Source organism: Bemisia tabaci, chromosome 2, assembly GCF_918797505.1.
Source record: "Bemisia tabaci chromosome 2, PGI_BMITA_v3".
Lineage (NCBI taxonomy): Eukaryota > Metazoa > Arthropoda > Insecta > Hemiptera > Aleyrodidae > Bemisia > Bemisia tabaci.
The window spans coordinates 74,440,448-74,464,214 of NC_092794.1; the positions used below are offsets into that span (position 1 = coordinate 74,440,448).

The 23,767-nt window shown below is 40.5% G+C and overlaps 2 protein-coding genes across 4 annotated transcripts in view; one reads left to right on the forward strand and one right to left on the reverse strand.

Annotated features, from left to right (window-relative positions):
• Window positions 1-23,767, forward strand: part of LOC109035796 (uncharacterized) — a 121,620-nt gene that overhangs the window by 53,982 nt on the left and 43,871 nt on the right. For both annotated transcript variants that reach the window (XM_072296251.1, XM_072296252.1), the window contains exon 2: window positions 11,711-14,443. In XM_072296251.1, coding sequence (XP_072152352.1) covers window positions 11,711-14,443 — 2,733 coding nt within the window. The remainder of the gene's footprint in view (window positions 1-11,710; window positions 14,444-23,767) is intronic.
• Window positions 1-23,767, reverse strand: part of LOC109035795 (uncharacterized) — a 125,055-nt gene that overhangs the window by 1,310 nt on the left and 99,978 nt on the right. The window lies entirely within an intron of this gene.

A 23,767-nucleotide genomic window follows, 5' to 3' on the forward strand; every position in this document is an offset into this window, starting at 1 on the left:
ACAGGGGTTTGCTCCCAAACTTAGAGTTTGAACTAACATAACCCGTTCAAACAGTTAGATAATTTTTTAATTATGGTCTATCGAGGTTTTGTTTCGTACTATCTGTCGCTGTCGGTCGCAGCGTGCAAACATAGGAAATCTAAGATAATACAAATCTCTTTAAAATCTTTTTAGTTTAGGTTGGGCACGATTGCGTATCATGAAAAAACTTTTTTCTTTAATATTTAAACAGGGCAAAAGAAATATAACGAGTAAAACAAATTCTATACAAACTGGGATTTTTTATCATGAACTCGACACAAAAAGTTGAACTAAATAAATTTTCAATAGTATTTTTCCCTCATATTTTAGAGATTCGGACCACTGGTTGACATACCTAGTCTCTAATCTCTAAAGAACTATTTGACCCTTACATATAGGTACTAAAATAGCTTGTATTTTCATAATAAACGAAAGCTTGCCAAAGCTCCTCCATGAGTAATTAAATAATGGATCCCATGTAAATATACAAGAAAATTACAGTTTATTATGCGCTGCCCTTGTTTAAGAAAAAAAAAAAAAAAAAAACGCGGCATCAACTTTTGTTGCGCTCAATGCTTTAAAGAGCTCCAGTGTACTCACAACCAGATCTTTAAAATAATCGACAAAAAAGCCAGACAATTTTTTCTGGATGGTTTGTCCGGCTAAAAATGTCTATGTACGCACTGTGCGACGCGCGAGATGAGTCGTCAGGACGCGCACAGCTGCCGCGCCGGCGCGGCGTAGCACAAGACGCTATGTTCGCGTCAATATGTTTGGGATAGCACGGAGAAGTGTTGCCCTAAATTAATTGTTTACTAGGGGGTTAAAATGATATCTCGACCCCTGGAATTTTACGAACCTTAATGGTTGGACTAGTAGAGAATATTTTTTAACTGGAAACTGAAATTTTCACATTCTAAAATTCAAGATACTTAGCGCGATCACTAACTAAAATAGTAACTCAGCTTCTGTTTGATCAATTTTGTGAAACTTGGAAGATAGAGATGTTGTTTGACGGGAAACTCAAATCAGTCAAATTTTCAAAGTTCTAAAATCTAAGATGGCACATGGGCCTAAAACGATATTTCAGCTCCTGTTCCATCGATTGCAGTAACCCAAGTAGCAGTAATCGCGATAAATTGCGATTTAATCGGAGAATGTATCGCGATTTTATCGACGTCACGATTTATTGCAATATTATCGGATAAAAAATCGCGATAAATTGCAATAAAATCGCGATTTTATCAAATCCAACACGATTTTATAGAGATAAAATTCAACGCCCACTAACGCATGAATGACGCTTATGAAAGATGTTTCTATGCCACCGCCGTGTTTACCAAGGTCCGTTGGTAACTTAACCATATCATTTTTTTTATCAATTATTGGTAATGTTACAAAGACAGACTGGTAAGCTTACCTAAAAACCGGTGTTTTTACTGATTTTTTCAGGTAAGAATACCCATTTTATTGGTAATCAATTCCCGGTAACTTTACCATTTTATCTCGGTAATTCTACCACAGTCGATAAAAAATATTGGCGTTTATACCAAGGTCCATCGGTAACTTTGCCATCTCACTATTATTGGTAATTTTACAGAGACAGAATGATGAGATTACCAATAGAACCTTATTTTACCAACCGTATTTCAAGGTATGAAATAAAATACAGAGGAGGGCAAATAAATAAATAAAAAAAAAAAAACATTTAGCGATTTTATCGGTGATAAAATCGCTAGGATCACCAACATCTGAGCGATTATCGTCGATCTTATCGCGATAAAATCGCAATTTTTTGGGCCGATAAAATCGCGAAAAGATCGAGGATAATCGCTCAGATGATCCTAGCGATTTTATCGGCGATAAAATCGCGATTTTCCCGTTGAAAAATGCTACTTGGGAATCTCCCTTTCTTTAATACATTTTTGAGTTTTTTTGGAAAGGTTCAATTTTGTTTTTCTGTTGTTAAGAACCAAATCCTTGTAAATCAATAATTTTTGATCAATTGCAACAAATACCCAATTGATAATTATTGTTTTGTAGTTAAGCATGGAGATTTTGTTATTTTTTATTTTTCTTTTTAACCGAGCACTAGATGTTTTAAATGATTAATGAAGAACTAATAAATGATATTAATCAAAATAAGATTTTGCATCAAAGTAAATTCATACGCTTAAACACTTTAAACCCGCTGACTGCTTCTCTAATACCGAGGTACATTCTAGAGTCCCCGCTGGTATTTTCTTCTTCTTTTCTTTTTACGTACATAGTATATACAAATACGGGGTGTTTCAAAAGTCCTGCTAACCCACTCTAACTTTTGAACCGTTCGAAATTAAAAAACGAAACTCTGAAAATAATTCTATCTCAAAGGGGATCATGTTTTAGGGGAGGGGGGGGGGGGGTCAACATTTTTGTCCCAACCTCAGGAGAGCGGAAGGGGGGGGGGGGGCTCCCAACTTTTTTTTTTACTTACCTTTACTTTGATCCACCTATACTTCCTACCTTTTAATACATCATTGGAAAGAGCATTAGGAACTAAGAATTTTGGCGCAAACCTCAGATCATATCTTAATTTCTGACCAAGTTATGATAGGTCGAAGTTCAAATTTGACCTGTTTTCAAAATATCATAACTCCGGTTCAAATTATTGTAGGAAAAAAAATAAAACGGGAAAATTTACCAAATTTTGAGCACCTCTTTTAAGTAAAAGTCACTTCAAAATAATTTTAAGAGGGGGGGGGGGGGGGGTTCGGACCTGCAAGTACGTCGGTCGCACGATTTTCCCGCGAGATGAGCCAATTTCCCTTACTTTGCCTCAACATTTTGTAAGTTCAAAAAATTTTTTTTTGTCACGATAAGTCATTTATTATCAAAAGAAATATATAATATGTATATATAATATGTTATAACAGGAGTGAAATTAACTATAGTATTCAAGAGCTAATTGTAAATGTAAATAGCTTAGGTGTGTAATGTATATAGTATCACATTATGTAAGAATGTACATAATACTATAAAATATAATAAGAGATGGAATTAACAAAGGAAATATAACTAGCAGTGTAAATACGGTTAGTTAAAATAGTAAATAAGAAAACAAATTAAGAGAAAACACTCAGCTAGGAATTGACTTCCCGAGACACGCCGGAATTACCTACTGGTATATCTTCGGCTGGAGGGGGGGGATAGGGGGTTGGGAGGTGGAGGGTTTCTACATAGAAGGGATTTGATTTCAATTCAAAATTGGTTCAACATTACGTTTTCAAGTCCCCAAATTTCAGGTAAAGTTCGAGACATGAAATTTAACGTGATTCTTTTTTTACACTTTGCATAAAATTTGGGGACTTGAAAACGCATTTTTTAACTAATTTTGAACTATAACCGAGATAATGTTGAGGCAAAGTAAGGGGATAAATTGGCTTATTTCGCGAGAAAATCGTATGAACTTTGAACTTACATATTTGGGGGTCTGAACCCTCCCTTAAAATTAGTTTGAAGTGATTTCTGTGATTTTTACTTAGTGCTTACATTTTTTTTTAAAATTTTCCATATTACTTTATTTCTGTACGATGATTTGAAGTGGAATTATGAATTTTGGAACATAGGACAAAATTGACCTTCGACCTAGCATAACTCGGTCAAATATTAAGATATGATCTGCGGTATGCGCCAAAATTCTTAGTTCCGAATGTTCTTTCCAAAGATGTATCAAAAGGTAGGTTACCATTTGAGAAAAAAAAGTTGGAAGCCCCCCCCCCCCCCCTAGGGAGGGTAGGGTGTGCCTTATTTTTGAGTTTTGCGAAGCACTTCCCGAATTTGGGGCAATTTTCTTTCATCAAATTTTTCTTAAACTTTTCCAATTAAATTTACACTAATCGCTTTTGATCGCGTAAAGGGCTTACGATTCGACAACATCGCACCTATCTTTTTAATTAGTCCTTAATTAAACCTCTCATCAATAGCAGCTTTTATTTCCCGAAGATTTTCAGGGCTGTTCTGTAGTTACGGCAAATTTTCCCCACTTACACCCTTAACCGTACAAACTATATATGTATTTGTCACTCTTTTCATCACTTCCTTGTATGGCTCATATTTCCTCATCTATATTGAAAAAGTATAATGCATTTTCATTATGGATAGAAAATGTGGATGCATTTCCACCGGATATCCCCCTCCCACCCCACCGTTCGTTCCTCTACGCCGGTGTAAAGCGGCGATGCGCAACCCTGCCGCGCGCGCACGCTCAGCGGCGCGGCGGGCCGGCCGCGGCGCGCCCCGCCAGCCCATAGCCTCACGTCGTCATTGGGCCGTTTGTGACCTTACGCTTCAAGATACGGCAAAACGGACAAAATTTCTGTCCTAAAAGGGTCGTAACTTGCCATTTTCCTTCAGAATTGATGTGTCGCTTGCCAAAATTTTTGAATTTTGGGTTTAGGCCCTTTAGGCCCTTTGAGGCACGGGTTAAAATTTTTTTAAAATTTTTTCCTTTTAGGGGGTTCATTTAGAGACTACATAGAAACTTTTTAGGGGTTGACCAACTTGATTTTCGCAAAACTCAAAGATAAGGCACACCCTAAGGGAGGGCCAACAGTTTTGACCCCACCCTCCTAGAGGATGGTCCCCATTGAGATAGAAACATTTCCAAAGTTTCGTTTTTTATCTCGGTATCTCTTCCTGTAATCAAAATTTTCCAAAGAGGAAGATAATCCAGCGTAAAATAATATATAAATCATTTTTAACGTGAATTTATCCCTCTTTCCATGAGAAGTGATCAATCGTGTTATCGTTCCATGCTGCGAAACATTTTTGGTCCTACCTTTACCTTGGAATTTTTCCTATCAGTCCTTCCCCTTTACCCATACCTACTCCTGGTCACAAACATGGGAGACTTATGCGGAAAGTTTTTGAATTTCCGCTCGACTTGACAACATTCGTATTGTCCAGGACGCGGCAAGGCTAAACGGGGGATCATGTCAAAGGTGAAATCATTGTTTTAGACGTTTATTAGCGCACGTATAAGTAATATGTAGTATACTCACGCTGCCGCGAGCGTAGTCGGGGCTAGGTCTCGACTCACTAGTCACGCTACTGCGCGGCTGATATTAGAACTGAGTTTTTGTCTAAATTTATTTTAAAAATTCCTATTGCTGATTGCTCAATAGAATTTGAATCTAACTGAGAAATTTAGGGGCCAAATCGGACAGCTTGATCGACATTTAGGGGTTATCAGGGGTTATTTTTACGAGCCAAATTGATTTTCCAGAGATATGTTATCATGAGTACCCCCAAAAATGACTCTTTTCTTTTTTGACAGGCTTTTTGACAGTTGAAATCATTTTCAAACGGTGTCTGCTACCTCTATAACTGAAATTACTAATACAGGGTGTCCCAAAAGTCCCTTCCACCCCCTCTAAAATTTTACCTAATTAATATTTTGAAACGGAACTTTGGGGATGTTCATCGATCGATGTAAGCTACTTTTGGGGCCCCCCAAAATTTTCGAGGCCCCCCGTGGGGAGGGGCTGCGGACCCCAACTTTTTTTTTCAAATGGCAACCCCTATCTTGTGATACCTCATTCGAAAGAGCATAAAAAACTAAGAATTTTGGCGCAAACCGCAGATCAATATCTTAATTTTTGACCGAGTTATGATAGGTCAAAGGTCAAATTTGACCTATTTTCAAAAAATCATAACTCCGGTTCAAATTATCGTAATGAAAAAAATAAAACGGGAAAATTTACCACATTGTAAGCACTTTTAAGGAAAAATCACAGAAATTACTTCAAACTAATTTTAAGGGGGGTTTCGGACCCCCAAATACGCCAATTCAAGGGTCATTCAATTTTCCCGCGAAATAAGCCAATTTCCCCCAGATTTGCCTCCACATTAGTTCAGTAAGGTCAAAATCAGTTCAACATTACGTTAGCAAGTCCCCAAATTTCGGGAAAAGTTTTAAAAAAAATTTAAACGGTCAAATTTAATCACCTTTAATTTCGTTTTTTTTAACTTTTCCCAAAATTTGGGGACTTGCCAACGTAATGTTGAACTGATTTTGACCTTACTGAACTAATGTGGAGGCAAATCTGGGGGAAATTGGCTTATTTCGCGGGAAAATTGAATGACCCTTGAATTGGCGTATTTGGGGGTCCGAAACCCCCCTTAAAATTAGTTTGAAGTAATTTCTGTGATTTTTACTTAAAGGTGCTTACAATGTGGTAAATTTTCCCGTTTTATTTTTTTCATTACGATAATTTGAACCGGAGTTATGATTTTTTGAAAATAGGTCAAATTTGACCTTTGACCTATCATAACTCGGTCAAAAATTAAGATATTGATCTGCGGTTTGCGCCAAAATTCTTAGTTTTTTATGCTCTTTCGAATGAGGTATCACAAGATAGGGGTTGATATTTGAAAAAAAAAAGTTGGGGTCCGCAGCCCCTACCCACGGGGGGCCCCGAAAATTTTGGGGGGCCCCAAAAGTAGCTTACATTGATCGATGAACATCCCCAAAGTTTCGTTTCAAAATATTAATTAGGTAAAATTTTAGAGGGGGTGGAAGGGACTTTTGGGACACCCTGTATAATTTTCTATAAGCACTATACTGTTAAGTAGAGTTACATATTTGAGTTATTTTATGCACATCTAGCTACATCTAGGCAGCGCAAAATTTAGCAATTTAATGTAGCGAGTTTTGCAGATCGTCAAGGTGATTGAAAACCGTGCACGCATAAAACAGCTCTACAGTGTGAAGCTGAACTGGTTACGACCCTCGATCGCTGAATCAAGAATTCATTTTTTTCATTGAAACTTAATACCTTGATAATTATAATTATTTTTGCTTTCGCAGTTCTGAATACGTCATCATACCGATAGCTTTCATAGGGTAGGTGGGGGTAAAAGGCCGCATTTTTTCGTTTCGGCCGTCGGTAGGCCGCCGTATCGCGTGAAAATTTCTGGAATGTGGTAAAATATGTGCTAAAGACCCTTAGGCACAAAATTGCACACTTTCCAGAATTTCAAAAGCATTTTCGAATTTTTTATGAATTTTTTTCAAAAATTTCGTAAGTGCGGCCTTTTGCCCCAAAAATGGGGAGAGAGGCCGCACTTCCGGAAAAGTTCGTAAAAATTTCGGAAATGCATTCAAAATTCTGGAAAGTGTGCCATTTCATGCCTAAGAGGCTATAGTTGACATTTTACCACATTTCCAGAATTTCCATGGGATACGGCGGCTGACAGACGGCCGCAACGGAAAAGTGTGACCTTTTGCCTCCACCTACCCTACATTGTAGGATCTTTGGTAATTATTAATAATATTTAGTAAAATATGTAGTAAAAGATTTAGTATTGGTAGTATAAGTTGATAGATTAAGTATTAGTGCTATTTTAGTGAAGACCGCATGCGGCTTTTTGCCCCATTTGATGACGTAGGTAACCGTAACCTCTAATTTTTTTTTTTTTTTTTTTTTTTTTGGCTGGTTTAGTGGCTTATATTCCGTTGGAACCTACAGCCATCGATAGACAGTATTTATTGTCCTTAGACATCATGGGACTTAGGCACATCCATGCTCCAGGCTTTTTTCAGGGATTAAGGCCGAGTGGAATCTGTTTCTGCAGATCCACTCGTCAGTTCCATGAAAATTTGTGGCCACCACTGGGATTCGAACCCGGGACCTATTGGTCTAGAGTCAGACGCGCTGGCCAAAAGGCCAACCTGGCCGGCTAACCTCTAAATTCAAAGACAAGGCCATTAGCCGAAAAATGACGGCGGGATATTCAAACCATCTTTATCATTGTTCGAACTGCAGCTCGTCCGAATTTTTCGATCAATTATAAAACTGGAAAAATCGATTTTTTTTCCACGAAAAATTAACTCTCCTCATATATTCGAGGGAACGCGTCCGTTCGGTCCGAAACTTCGTTAACACAACAGCACCACCACTACCAACATAACTAACACGGTAGTGCGGTCGCTTAGCTCAAAAATGCACGATGATACGCGGTTTCCGGCTACCAACGTGATTTTGGTCTTAAAATGACCGTTAGACCCTCCTGATTCAGAAACCACCGGGAGCCACCCGCGCTCCCCCCGTTTTCCCCCCCTTTTGGCCGCCATCTCGGAAAATGGCGGCCAAAATCGGGTTTTTTCAAAATATCTCGAGAACGGCGGCAGATATCAAATAATGTTCTTAGTTAAAAAAGATTCAGCGTGAAAAAGCGGTATAAATGAAGTACTCATACGTGAATAATATGAGAGAAGGGAGGGGGGGAGGGGGAGGCCCGCCGCGCCGCTGCGCGCTCCTCTGCTCCTCAGCTGTCTTGCGAAAAACTCGCTGTTCCGGCGGGTGCGCGTCATCACCCGAGGCGTTGCGCCCTCTGGTAATCAAGCAATTAATAACTGTACACTTGAATCTTCCCGCCTTTTTACTTGCTGTGCTCTGGATAGGTTGGTAGATAAAGACAAATTTGACAGAAAATAGGTAAGTTTAATTCAGAAATAAACTTTTGCTAAACAATTTGAATACAAGTGGGAGGAAAATAAGTGCCTTATCGATCTATTTCTTTTTAATGGAAACCTAATTTGAAATTTGGTTCATTTTAGACTTTAGCGGTATCATTGGATGTAGGGTTCTAAGCGGCTCAGATTCAAATGACTTGGAAACTTGTGTAAACCTGTGCACCGCTAACGTAATTGATGGAGCTGTGTTGGTGCATACCTTAAATAAATCAAATGCTAAAACATTCTCCGAATTCTCCACAAAAGTTTTTCAGTCAACAATTAAGCGCAAACTGCAGAGCTTTGACAGGGTTGATATTGTTTTCGACAGGTATCCGCCTTTTATAGCTTAAAATCAGACACAAGAGAGAAAAGAGGGTCCGGAAGAGAAATTCTCGTAAAAGGTTTAACGCCTATACTGAAAAATTTTGGCCATTTCTTGCAAGTTGATCGTAACAAGACTCAGTTATTTCAATTACTCGCACAAAACATCAAATCTATGGAGACAATGGGTAAGATCGTCATTTGCACTGATGACATATATCGATCGTTTCAGCTGGAAATTTGGTTTCAAGCGCCGATATTTCACCGTGTTTCCACGAGGAGGCAGATACTAGACTTTTCATTCATATTAAGAATGCTGTTCGATCTGGTTATAAGTTTGTACTGCTCAGTACTGTGGATTCTGATGTCATCGTGATTGCAACTTCTATGTTCCAAACTTTGAAAGAATTCGGTTTGCAGGACCTGTTCGTAGAATATGGAGTTGATAAAAATAGGAGTTTAATCCAAATTTCTCAATTAACATCGAAAATCTCGCCGGATATGCGCAACGCACTGACATTCTTCCATGCGTTTACAGGTTGTGACTCCGTATCGTCTTTCTACGGCGAAGGCAAGACGGAGGCGTGGAGTATCTGGAATAAATTGGAGAATGATTTAACTGGAACATTTTTGAGGCTTTCATCGTGTAACGAAATTTCTAATAATGATTTTGAAAAAATTCAGCTCTTCACTATTTTTATTTATGACCCGTCCAGCCAGGCAAAATCCGTCAATGAATGCAGGAGAGTCTTGTACACTCAAAAAAATCGATCGGTTGAGACATTCCTCCCACTGAGGAAGCATTGCGCCGCAGCATTTGCGGAGAGCAATGCTCCATACTCACATTTGGAAGCATTGCTTGGAGCTGAATCCAGTTGTTCCCGATGTGAAATCTTGGGGTTGGACAAGTAGAACTGAGACCACTAAGGGACTTGCCATCGTGCCACTGTGGACCACCCTATCAGAGGCTTCGAAAGAGTGCTACGAGCTAATATCTTGTGGATGTGAAACAATGTGTATAAAAAATTGCAAGTGCCAACGCTTTAATTTAAAGTGAAGTGCACAGCACTTTGTTTATGTGATGGGCAATGCTCATAAAGGTTTGCATTTCCAACTTACTGGCCCGAAGCACTCTAATTTTGAATCCATCTTTCAAACAACCGCACTAATATCGTACTAGTTTATTGCAAAACTTAGGTCATGAATACCGAAGGAATTTATCCTCTCATGCCAAACATTTGGACTGCATTTTGCGATTTGGAACTATAAATCCTGGCTCTTCTTGAAAAACACGGATAAGCGTAGGGAAACTAATGGCACGTACGTTGGTTTTAAACCGGGCTAGAATTTATAGTTTCAAATTGCAAAATGTAGTCCATTTACTCTTCAGTCAAAAATGTATTTTATTAACATTTATTTGTATTTTATACTTCCTTTTATTTTAGTTTTTTTTGCGAGACTGTTGCAATACACCCAACGAGTTAGACACCCAACCCGTTGGGTCTATTTAGTTAATTTCGTTTATTTTTGTAATAACATAACTATAATTATACAAATTTAATTTTTGTCACGCTGATTTATTTCTACTTGGAGGCAGCCTGATGTTTCTACGGAGAAGCAGAATTACGTACGTACTAACCTGTCAGGACTGACTCTAATTTCCTACCTGTTCGTGACTAATTTTGTATGTTCATTCATGACAGTTCATACTTAAATATTTATTTCTTATTAATTCTTTATATAAGGTGCTTTACCTACTTTGGTTTCAAATTTGTCTATATCTACCAACCTATCCAGAGCACAGCAAGTAAAAAGGCGGGAAGATTCAAGTGTACAGTTATTAATTGCTTGATTACCAGAGGGCGCAACGCCTCGGGTGATGACGCGCGCCCGCCGGAACAGCGAGTTTTTCGCAAGACAGCTGAGGAGCAGAGGAGCGCGCAGCGGCGCGGCGGGCCTCCCCCTCCCCCCCTCCCTTCTCTCATATTATTCACGTGTGAGTACTTCATTCATACCGCTTTTTCACGCTGAATCTTTTTTAACTAAGAAAATTTTTTGATATCTGCCGCCGTTCTCGAGATATTTTGAAAAAACCCGATTTTGGCCGCCATTTTCCAAGATGGCGGCCAAAAGGGGGGGAAAACGGGGGGAGCGCGGGTGGCTCCCGGTGGTTTCTGAATCAGGAGGGTCTAACGGTCATTTTAAGACCAAAATCACGTTGGTAGCCGGAAACCGCGTATCATCGTGCATTTTTGAGCTAAGCGACCGCACTACGGTCCCGGTGCCAACATAAAAAATTTTCGGGAAAAAAGTCGGGTGCGGCTCTTTACTCCCACCTACCCTAAGTTGAAAAATACAAATCTCCGTGTTCATTAACGTTTTAAGGATTCCCTCTTATGTTTCCTTTTTTAAAAGAAAATTAATATCCAATTAATCTCCTCGACAATTTTTGTTAATATTTACGAATGAGTGAAATAAGCACAGAGCACAGAGTATTACAAGAAATGATGTTGCTCAGTTTTTTTTTTGCGGGAAAAGAAAAAAAAAAAAAAAAAAAAAAAAAAAAAAAAGAAGATAATAGCGGTGACTTGAAACGACACAAGTCGAGACACGCATTTTTCAATTATAGCCAGCGATACAGTAAAATAAGGTTCCTCTGTGTGCCCTTTCATCAAGCTCACATAACGTCTCAAAATATAGAGACCTAAACCAGTTTGAAAGCATTATCACTCCTCGAACGCAAGTATGCTGAATTCCTCATGTTCTTAGTTATGACGAGGCTGTTACACTTGTAAGGTTCACATATGCATGCTGCTTCTGAAATATCTTCCACCCACTTTTTCTTGCACACATCATACTTTTTTCCAGATGCAACCGCAACCCCAGCCGTAGCACCGTCACTCCAGTACCCCCAACTAGAGCAGAGGCACACCGGCGGAACATCACTGATCACGGACCAAGGGACCCCGGGACCGAACTTCCATGATCTCACTCATCAAGCACCGCATCCAACTTGGCTCGACCTCCCCACCTTGTCCGCTCCACAAAGCAACATTCAACGAATCCCCAACCCCGTCCGGAACCCTAAACCCCCCTCACAACTGTACCCCCAACCATCTGGGCCCCGTCTTTCGACTGGCCACCAAGTGACCAACCAGAGCATCCCGTTGATCGACATCCCAACTAACAATCTCCCCATCCACCGAGAGGAAGTCGAATACAACCCTCAAAAAAGCGAGAGGCCCAGTTTCTTGTCGGCGAGAACGCCGACGAGTCTGGCGCCGACTAGCACGTCGACTACAGCCGAATCGCGCACACCCCAATACACTCTCCCACAGATCAATTTCAACGGTGGCTACTCCAGACAGGAATCAATACTCTCGGGGGGGAGTACGCCGTTTCCCGATCAGTCTTTCAACACTAACTCGATAAGAGTCACATCGTCGTCGTCGGTTTATCAGCAGGCACCTCAGTCCTCCGGGAAGACGACGCACCACGTTTCTTCGTCACCATCGTCCTACGTGGGAGACTCCGATTTAAGTAACTATCCGCGGCTGCCGAACCAAGCATCCGAGGTAGGCGACGCCTACTCTCAGGCGACCCGGCATGAATTCGGGGACCAACCGATCCACTCGGGGGACACGAGAGTCATCGGGGACCAACCGATCCACTCGGGGGACACGAGAGTCAATCAGTTAGAGAAAACATCCAATCGACACAACCTTCAAAGCCTACCAAGACCCGGTACCGATTACGGCTCCTCTGAAACACATAGACAAAATTTTAGCAATCAGTTCAATCGACCGGGAGAAATGGATAGTTCCGTCAAGAAAAAAAGTAGCCCAAGCCAACTGACCCCGGCCAGTGGCAACCCTCAAACTAGGCAAAGGCTTCAACCCAGGCCGCATGTGGGGGATGCTGGCCTGAACCGGTTCGGAGATCAGCCGACAGGCTCGTATCCCCGAATTAGCACTGCGGTCCCAGGATTCTCCAGCCGTAGGTTCAATAATCAAACGAGAGCTGAGGTGGACAGTCAAGGTGGGATGTATTCGCAAAATGGTGGCAAACCACTAGGAGTTAACTTATTGAGCCTTTACGTAGTTCAGTCTTCGCCAAACCCCTTAAACTCGATCGCTGCCCAGCCGGCTTTTGAAGAGAATCATTCGACATCCTCAACGCCGACGACCCGAATTCCTAGTTCTTCCCCCATCTACTTTGTCTCATCTACCCCGGGATCTAGTACCACAACCACAGTGGCACCATCTGCTTATCCACAGTTCTCCAACTCCCGTCAAGGATCTTATTCTCGATCCGAGATTCAGAGAACGACTTTCGCAGATAGATCAGCAACCTATCGGCAACCGCAACATTCCACGGCTATCACAGCCACGCCTGCATCAACATACGGACGACAACGACAAGGCGTCAATGATTTGTCTCAGTCTCCGGGAGCGATCTTTACGACGGCCACCCCGATCGTCGCTGACAAATACCCTGTGTCATCTTACGGAGGCTCCAGGGGCTACGCGGCATTTAACAGCCTCGAGACGACACCGGTTGGAAAGACCGGAAATCGAGGCCGTACTAAATTTTCGACTCCGACTTCCTACGGCGGGTCTGAATACTATCCTGCGGGTACACCTCAGCCGGTGAACGCTCAATCCTACTCAGCTATTAATCGCGGCGAAGTAAAATTCGCATCCTCAATCGATACTCCAACCGTTCACCCCCGAACATCCTCCGCGCGGGCATTCTCACGGTCTTCCCCCGATAGTCCTGACGTCTACCCTCGACCATCCGACACCGTCCCACCTCTCGGAAGATCCGCGATCGGTAGCATCGAATCTGATCACAACTCGGGAGGAGGAAGGTCATGGTCAGACAGATCCCAAAGTTCTCACTTCGGGGGCACGGGTCCACCCTCCTATCCATCCGCGCCCATCACTCCATCCGTAATACCTCCCCAATCCTCGGAGCCGTCGTACCCTCAGTCTAGACCTTCCTATCAACAGCCCTCCTTATTCGCCGCGCAATACGTCCCCGAATCCGTCGCTCCGAACACCCTGCCCAACTCTGACGCCAAGAACTTCCCGTCTCCCTCCTACACTACTAGTCAGGTGTTCGGTTCGAATTTAAACTCTCGCCCGTCGATTCTTCACATGCCTGGACCTTTTATTCTCAACCCTTTATCACATGAAACTGGTGCAGCAAGCCTTCCGTCCTCTATGTATGCAACAAGTACGTTTGCTCCTGTACCTATCGCACCCAACTCAGCATCTAACCCCAGTAGCCAAGAATTCCCCTCTCCTTCCTACTTCCCAAGTCATGTAGTCGGTTATGAGTCGTCTACCTTTAGGCCTTCTGATTCCGGGTTTGGGTCGAGCACAGCAGCACCCTCAATTCAAGATTATGCACACAATCCGTTCCTGAGGCACCTGATCCCAAGCGATGACCAGAGCAACGGCCATGCATCCGGCTCACTGCAGTATAGGCCTTCTTTCGTCACCAGTGCTTCGCCCGCTCAAGGAAAAAATGACGTATTCTATCAGAGGTCATTGGCAATCATTCCAGCGCATGGAAACTCGCTAATTCCTGGATCAGGTAATCTGTGTTTTTCTGTAATATTTTACAAATCTATGGTGAAAGTTAAATGAAGGTGTCTTGGGTAAAGACGTACAAGCGGGATCGTTATTCCTGCGAAAAATAGTTTTCCGTAACCCGCCATACACTTTAGTGCACCGCTATAGTGGCCACAGAATAATAGCTCTCGCACCGATTCTACATTCACGACTTATCAATTATCAGCGATTGGGAATCCCACGTTTATTTTCTTGCTCTTTTCCTCTTTCCCCTACTTTCATCGTTGTCTCCACGGTCAGGCCAGTCGGTGATAGCTGTATGCATGCCTTCGAGGCTTCCCTCCGGTTCCATATCTTTTCCCCATTCTTCACCACACCGCAATCGGTGGCGAGGCGTGATTAATCGATTATCGATATTTCTCCATTTGAAGCCATGGTAAAGAATCGATTATTGAGGTGTAAACACCCTGTCTATCGATCTTTTTCCATAGATTTATATGGGAGATCAATCGATATATCATAAAGCACGTCACGCCACTGACTGTAACAGTGTTGAGAGGTGTAGTGAGCCACAACGTGGACATATTGGATGAGAAATGGATCCCTTGAAAATAAAAGTTAGGTTCATGCTTAAGCGCCCGCAGTAGGTCATCTACAGCCAAGGCCAAGCTATCAAATATTAATAGCATATGAATAGATTTTTTTTTAGCTGTAACTCAAAATTTTCGCTCCTATTTTATTTTTTAAATAAATATTACAATGAAGGATGGGTGCCATTAAAGTCTGATTTGAAGTATCTTTAGCTGCTGAATCCGAAAATGGCCTTGATTTTAAATATTATGCACCGTTTTCCCAAAAAAATTGAATCAAAATTGAATTTCCCCACAAAAAACTCCATTTTTTTTAGAAACCCCATTTTGTGGGAAGATAATGGGTCAACGCAAAAAAACTAAGGTCAATTTTGAACTCAGCAATACAAATTACATAGAAGCTTGTCAACTATCTAGTCTACCATAAAGTCCACCGTGTTCCACAATTTTTTTCATTTTTGGAGACCTGTGTTTTTCTATGATCAGTGACTTTTAAGTGCCTATTATTCCTAAAATATGTAACTTACTGAGCTAATATGGGCGCTTATTAATGCTTTAGTGTCTAAACTACAAGAATACTATATGGTAGAACGGTCAAATCTGTCCACCACCCCCCTCCCCCAAGGGTGAGACTTACTTGTTTAAATCAAATCAAATGTTGCACGGTCTTAAAATGGTTCCATATGCTAAAAAAACGCCAAAAGGATTTGGAAAAAAAAATTTAACGCGGCCCGCACAGCACCTACAGATCGTTATTTTTCCGATATTTTTGGCATTTTAACCGTATTTTTTTTTATAGTTTAGTTAGTGTCGAAGATTTGACGCTAAATGTTAACGCCAAACATGGAGATGGATTAATGGAGGTGTTGCATGTGTGAGGAATTTGCGATTTGACTATTGATTCTTATGTAAAAGTCCGCGAGAAACACGATGGTCTCACTGATTTTCTCTGAAATCAACTCCCTACCTCCAAAAACGGTCTCAAAGTTGAGGCTGTAATGATCCTGAGAGTCCACGTCTACGTAAAGACAAACTCTCCATGCAAAGATAGGGAACAAATATATTAGCAGGGTAACTGAGAGCACGGCAACCCTAAGGGTTGTCATGAATGAGCAGAAAACAGGGTTTTATGGAAGGGCAAATGAATGAACGCAATCGGCTAACGAACGACACAAGACGGGCATTTTATTAGGATAAAGTGCACGGTACAGAGAGTTGAGTAGCATAGAGAGAGAACAGCTATAGTTCGCTGGATGCCCGGCAGAGGGCACCACGATACGGAGAACAGCTATAGTGCGCTGGATGCTCGGCAGAGGGCACCACGATACGGTGTGTAGTTTATCACTGACACACCCCCTTAAACTACACAGAGGAGTCAGAAAAGTTTCAAAAAAAGGAACATGAAATTTTCTTTAAAGAAAAAAAATATTCAGATAAACAATTTCAGAAATAAAAACACATGAAATTTATCGGCTAGATAAACAATTTCAAAAATAAAAACATATGAAATTTATCGGCTAGATAAACAATTTCAAAAATAAAAATACATGAAATTTATCGGCAGCGCTCAAGGCTTACAAAAGAAAAATAAGTGAAGTAGGAAAATGAACTCTAGAGGTAAGAGCATTTAGTGAATACCTAAAGCGTCACAAAACTGGTTGTGTTTAGGAACGCAAAGAGACTTTGTTAATATGTCTGCAGGCATGTCCTCTGTGGGGACATAGCATAGAGTGACAATATTCCTATCTATAATGTCGCGAACATAATGATAGCGAATGTCTATATGCTTGGTACGCTTGTGAAAAACAGGATTCATTGCCAGTTTAGCTGCGCCCTGATTGTCACAGGAGAGTTCTAGTGGCTTACAATGAGAAAGTGAAATCGGGTTATTACAGAATAAGAGTTCATCAATCAGTCCTTTGAGATAGACAGCTTCTTTAGCAGCTTCAGATAAAGCAATATATTCAGATTCTGTGCTGGACAGGGAAACGCAAGTTTGTTTCCTGGAGCACCAAGAAATAGCCCCATCACTGAGCTTAAAAACAAACCCTGAGTAGGAGCGTCTGTCTATTGCGCAACTGCCCCAGTCTGCATCAACAAAACCTTCAATTTCTTTTTCTCTTGCCTGGGTTGAAAAACATAGTTTTTTAGCACAAGTACCTTTTAGGTATCTCAAAACTCTTTGGGCATAATGGAAATGTTCAGGAGTGTAACAGGTGTTAAATTGACTAAGTTTATTTACAGCGAAACAAATATCAGGACGAGTATTAACTGCTATGTAAGTTAAACAGCCAATTAAACTTTGGTATGGGAGATTTGGTATGTTTGTAACATCACCTTTGACAAGCGGGAGATTTGGTTCCATGGGAGTTTTAGCTGGCTTTGCATCAGTCAATCCAAATTTACCTAAGATTTCATGGATATAATGCTCCTGATCAAGAGAAATGGAACCATTTGGCGAATAATTGACATTCATGCCAAGACATCTTTTTGCTTTGCCGAGATCAACCATTCGGAAAGCTGACATTAAAACTGATTTTAATTTATTACATTCATCATCAGATTTGGTTAGAATGAAGAAATCATCGACAAACAAGGCAACATATAATTTTTCATCATTTACATTTTTGAGATAAATACAAGGATCATGATTACTTTGCTTGAAACCAAGTTCAAGTAATTTGCTGTGAGCTTTTTGATTCCACATGCGTGAGGCTTGCTTCAGACCATAAATGGCTCGTTTCAATAAACAAACTTTCTCTTCCTGACCTTCAACAACAAATCTTTCAGGCTGCTTCATGTATACTGTCTCATGTAGGTCACCATTTAAAAAAGCAGTTTTTACATCGAGGTGATGGATTTGCAAATTAAATTTAACAGCTAAAGCAATTAATAGTCTGAAGCTTTCTTTCCTAACTACCGGTGCAAAGGTTTCATCGTAATCGATTCCTTCACGCTGTGTGAAGCCTTTGGCAACTAGTCTGGCTCTGTACCGGTTCTCTGAAATCCCTTTTTTAATCTTAAAGACCCATTTGCAGCTTACAATATTTGCATTTTCAGGCTTATCAACTAAGATCCAGGCTTGGTTTTCCTGTAAGGATTGGTATTCTTCCAACATAGCTTCATGCCAACGTTCACTATCATTTCTCGACATGGCTTGCTTTACAGTGATGGGATCATCAGAGTTTTCATTATGAGTAATTGTTTTGTATACAACGAAACCAGGAAATTCTTTCGGTTTTCTAACACGCTCAGGATATTTACGTTCTACATTTGTGAGGGATTTGTTTTCAGATTCTACCTTGGTAATCGAGAGAGGAACCTCATTAACAACATCAGGTTTTTCAGTTACTTTGAAATACATTTCATTTTCAAGGAAGACAACATCTCTAGACATTGATATTTCTCCTTTTACTGGGTCAAGTAAACGATAACCTTTAGTGGCCGTACCATAACCTACCATGACAAGCTCTTTAGATACAGCATCTAATTTTTGTCGCTTTTCTTTGGGAATATGTGCAAAAGCACGACAGCCAAAAACTTTTAAATGTCCAAGCTTGGGTTTTCGGCCACTCCAGCACTCTTCTGGACTCAAATCGTTAAGAGCTGCATGCGTACACCAATTTTTCAAATACACAGCAGTGTTTACTGCCTCTGCCCAAAATTTTTTAGGACAGTTTGAGTCCATCAGCATGCACCTAGCCATACGCATGACAGAGCCATTTACTCGCTCCGCTCTGCCATTCTGTTTCGGATTATACGGAACAGTCAACTCATGGTTAATACCATTGTCACGAAAGAAATCAGATAATTGAGTATTTACATATTCTCCACCATTATCAGTTCTAAATCGTTTGATTTGCTTCCCAGACTGTTTTTCTGTAAAAGCTTTAAACTCTTTGAATTTACATGTAACCTCATCTTTATGCTTCAAGAAGTAAACAAAGATTTTTCTACTGTGGTCATCAAGAAAAATTAGCACATAACGGTACCCACTGACCGAAGGTACTTCAAGGGGACCCATTACATCAGAGTGCACTAATTCTAGTAACTCTTTGGCATGACTTTCACTTGATTTAAATGGACGTTTACAGAGTTTTCCCTGAGCACATGCAATACAGGGCTGTTCATGAGAATTCTCAAAATTAAAATCATCAGAAGCACTTTTTAATTTTTGCATGTTGGTGGCACTTATGTGACCTAGACGTCTATGCCACAATGTAGCAGTATCAGACACTTGCATAGCATTCATACATTTATCATGGTAAGAATTATCACATTCGTTTAATTGGAACAGCCCATTAACATGTGAAGCTGTAAAGCAGACTTCACCTGAAATATTACAATTATTTACATCGTAAATTTGACAGCCTTCATTTTTGAAAACAACGACAAGATTTTTCTGTACCATTTTTGAAACAGATAAAAGATTTGTAGATAAGGTGGGGACGTACACAACATCTGTTATTACGCGTTCTCCATCGTCTACATTGACAAGAATATTTCCTATACCTTTTCCGTGTTCAGTCGAATTGTTTGCAACTGCAATTTCTAGATTTCTGCCTACATTGTCATTAAAATTAATGAGCCATTCTTTGCGATTGGTCATGTGCGTATCACAGCCTGAATCAATATGCCACTTGTCGGAAGGGCAGGTAACATTTAGCGCTGTTAGTAAACACTTGGCACCCTTGAGCTCATCTTTGGTCTCACTTTTAGTTTCACCTTTGGTCTCACTTTTACAATCTTTGCGTTTGTGGCCTCGTTTATTACACTTGGTACACTTCCACTTGAAAGGTTTACCTGATTCGTTCTGCTTTGGATGACTTTGTGCAGACTTACCACTACCAGAATTTTTTGTCCAAAGGGCAGACATCTTTTCATCCAAGGTGGCACGTTGTTCTTGGCCAAGCAGGAACTCCTTTACCTTCTGAGACGTTAGCATGGTTGATGTGGCTTCCAGAGCTGTCGCTAGCGGTTTGTACTTGTCAGTCAGGCCATTCAGCATGATGAACGCAGTGTCTTCATCGTCTATCGTCTTTCCAACTTCCTGAAGTTGCTGGGTTAGAGACATGATTTCATTCAAGTAGGACGACATCGATTCAAAAGTTTCCAACCTCACAGCGTACAGTCTTCTCATCAGACCAAAACGACCAGACACACCTGTGGCGGAGAAGGCTTCGTGCAGAGTGTCCCAGGCAGCTTTGGCAGTTTTTGCATCGTTGATATGAACGTACAAGGAAGGATCCACCATAAGCCCTATGTCGCATAGGGTTATTTTATCTTCTTCCTCATCCCACTTCTCAGATGGGATAGTTTTCGTTACATATCCCCACTTCCTCTCACGAGTCAACCACAATTTCATCGCGAACGACCAGTTTTTGTAATTTTCAGACCCTTTGAGTCTTTCGATGCGAGGCATCTTTATTTCTGAGGCCATGGTCACAAATCACTCGAAAAGGTTACTTGACGATGTTGGCAAGCACTTTTCTTCGTCGATCACAATTCACTGGATACACGAGACACGAGGACAGGGACAGCCTAAAAGGCTTCGGCGAGGTTAGGGTTAATATCGTAAGACCGAGGTTTCATCCCGAATTCCCGAACAAAAAAGGCACTACACTTTTGGAACAATGTGACGGAAGTGCGAAGGCCCATAACCTGTCATGAATGAGCAGAAAACAGGGTTTTATGGAAGGGCAAATGAATGAACGCAATCGGCTAACGAACGACACAAGACGGGCATTTTATTAGGATAAAGTGCACGGTACAGAGAGTTGAGTAGCATAGAGAGAGAACAGCTATAGTTCGCTGGATGCCCGGCAGAGGGCACCACGATACGGAGAACAGCTATAGTGCGCTGGATGCTCGGCAGAGGGCACCACGATACGGTGTGTAGTTTATCACTGACAAGGGTTGCCGTGCTTTCGTTGCTGCTCGTGCTTTTAGAGTCTCCAAGTAAAGTGGCAGCCCTGACAATGTATTTGCTCCCTATCTTTGCATGGAGAGTTTGCCTTTACGTAGAGGTGGACTCTCAGGATAGCGTGGGATATTTATTCTGGATAATACTGTGGTTTCCTTTTTTATTCAAACTTTTCGTGAAATTCTCAGGCAGATCATTATCATTTAAGTGTTTTTTTATGAGTATTTTTGAAAACAAGCAATGAAAGAGAAATTGTATTATTCTTCTTAAATTACCGAAAACTTGGGAGAAAAATTGGAATGGTGAAATTAGACCTCTTAAGTAGAAACAGTAATAGCTCATGCCTCTATGCTCATAATTTCAATGTGACTAACTTCATACCCTAGTATTCTATGCTGAACTTTTATTGAAAAACCTGAAAACTTTGGATAGGGTCTTCTACTACATGAATTCGTTGCTTATTTTGATCAAAACTGGCACTGAGCTTAATGCCAAAGCCTGAAACTCACTCCTGCTTGACTGACAAAACTTTTGTAACAATTACCACGATTTGAGTTTCCTACGAGCATTCCCTTCTCGGAGAGGGGTTCAGAAAAGTTTGGTAAAGCAGCACAAGTTTACGCTATTTTCAGGTTCAAAGTTTATTAATCGTACTGAGTAAAAATTGTAAAATTGAACGTATTGAAGTGACCGACAGACTTCTAAAATTTAAGAAAACATAGAAAATTAAAGCCTTTAGAAGCATCCAAGCACCATTATTTCCATGAGAACCGCGTCAGTGCTGCGGTTTACACGAGCTTAAGACGTGGGTCTAAAAATCCATCCTAAAAAATAATCAGACAAGAACCTGAAAAAATAAATAATAACGAGTAGGTATCAACACAGCCGACGACAAGAAAGACGTATTCGGGCCTTTTTTAACTTTTCTCCCGAATCGGAGCGACACCTCATTGGCAGCATACAGCAGAGCATTGAGAACTCACGCTTCGCGTCATCGCGCCTTCAATTTTTCAGATGCAGCACGGACGTCCATCAAGGACGAATAGTTGTATCTCTGCGCCGTCGTAAACGCGCATCCTTTCCCTCCCTCCACATCCATATTGTGTTTGTTTCCGTTTGTCTCATTCGTAATGGTGCTTCAAGCACTACGTGAATATAACACAGCCAAAGGTAGGAGAGATGTGTTCGGGCCACTTTTTAAACTTCCCTTCCGAATCTGAGCGACACTTCATCGGCAGAATATAGCACAGCATTGAGAACTCACGCTTCGCGTCATCGCGCCTTCAATTTTTCAGACGCAGCACGGACGTCCTTCAAGCACGAATAGTTGTATCTCTGCGCCGTCGTTAAAGCGCATCCTTTTTCTCCCTCTATTTCCATGTTGTGTTTGTTTCCGTTTGTCTTATTTGTAATGTTGCTTAAACTAGAGCGGGGCATTGCGAGTTCACGACTCACGCCATTGCGTCTTACATTTTTCATTTGCAATCCATCTTGCGAGAATAGTTGTATTGTTCTTAATTGCCAAATCTTCATTATTTTTTTAAACAGTCAGTTAATCGTGTCAGATATTTAAGTCAAATAAGCTATAGGGTACCAACCCCTGTGAAGTTCCTTCCTTTTGGGTGCTTCAAATGCTAATCAAGGTCATCTTAGCTCTTTCGGCAAGAGATATGCCATCCTCCTCTCAACATTCTCAGTATTACTTGGTTTTACAACATCTCGATTTTATTGTTGAATATTTGGCGTTTGGCACACCGTTGATCCTGAAAAAAATAATTTTTTCTAGCTTTCTCATTATTTCCTTCTGGTTCCTAACAATTGGCGAGATGCTTTCTACCAAAGTTAACTAATATTGAGGATTTAGATTTCTTCAATACGTCTTCAAGGACAGGCGTGTCAAATATAGCGTAGAAGATTGTATTTATTTTTATTAAATTGTTTTACAATTAGGTCAAATGAAATAAAGAAATCTCATATGGAGCCAGACTATAGCTTTGAAAGGCTTTGGGCTTCAACTTTTTTATTTTGTTGGTATTGATATATTTTTGTTATACTTTGTTTCTACATTTCTGTTGACCTATGATTTTTTTTAAATGCTGTTTCATTTCTACTCCTCTACTGATGATATAAATTATTTTAATTTCAAAGATACAAAACTTACATCTTTATTTAGGAGTTTTCTTCTTCCTGATTAATTTATTCTTTGAATTGATCACATTATTGGAAGGAACTCATTGCTTGAGACGGAAAATACATTTAATTTAAATTTAATAAAAATCTTCAATAGCATTATTTAGTACTATTCACGAAAGCTTTCGTAAGAGCAAAATATTTCATCCACAAACGACTGAAGCATTATTTACAGTTTCTTTATCTTATCAAGTTATGCCCTTATATCAAATATTTCTTTTTTTTTGGGGGGGGGGGGACGAGTATTAAATAAAAGGAAAGAAAATACTATGAAGATTAAACACGATTGAAACATGATTAATATTTTTTTTAATTTCGTATCATAATCAAGACAATACCTGATAAAAGGAAGTGATCCATAACAAACGACTTGTGTTACACAAGTTTTGAATATTTTGACTTTTTAAAAAGAAAGTAATATTAAAAAGAAACAAAAAATCGAAGTAATTTTCAATTAGCTCAAACACAAAGGCTGGTTGCCCCCCCCCTCCCTCCCTGCTTGCATGGCGCCTTACACTGGCGCCTAGATATCAGCAGGGCCAGGGCGCCAAGAGCGATGGATCTTCTGTCCTCTTCGAAATGAAATTAAACTAACCGACTGTTGACCCAGTGAGACAAGTCTTGTCTTCCGTATCAGTAAAAG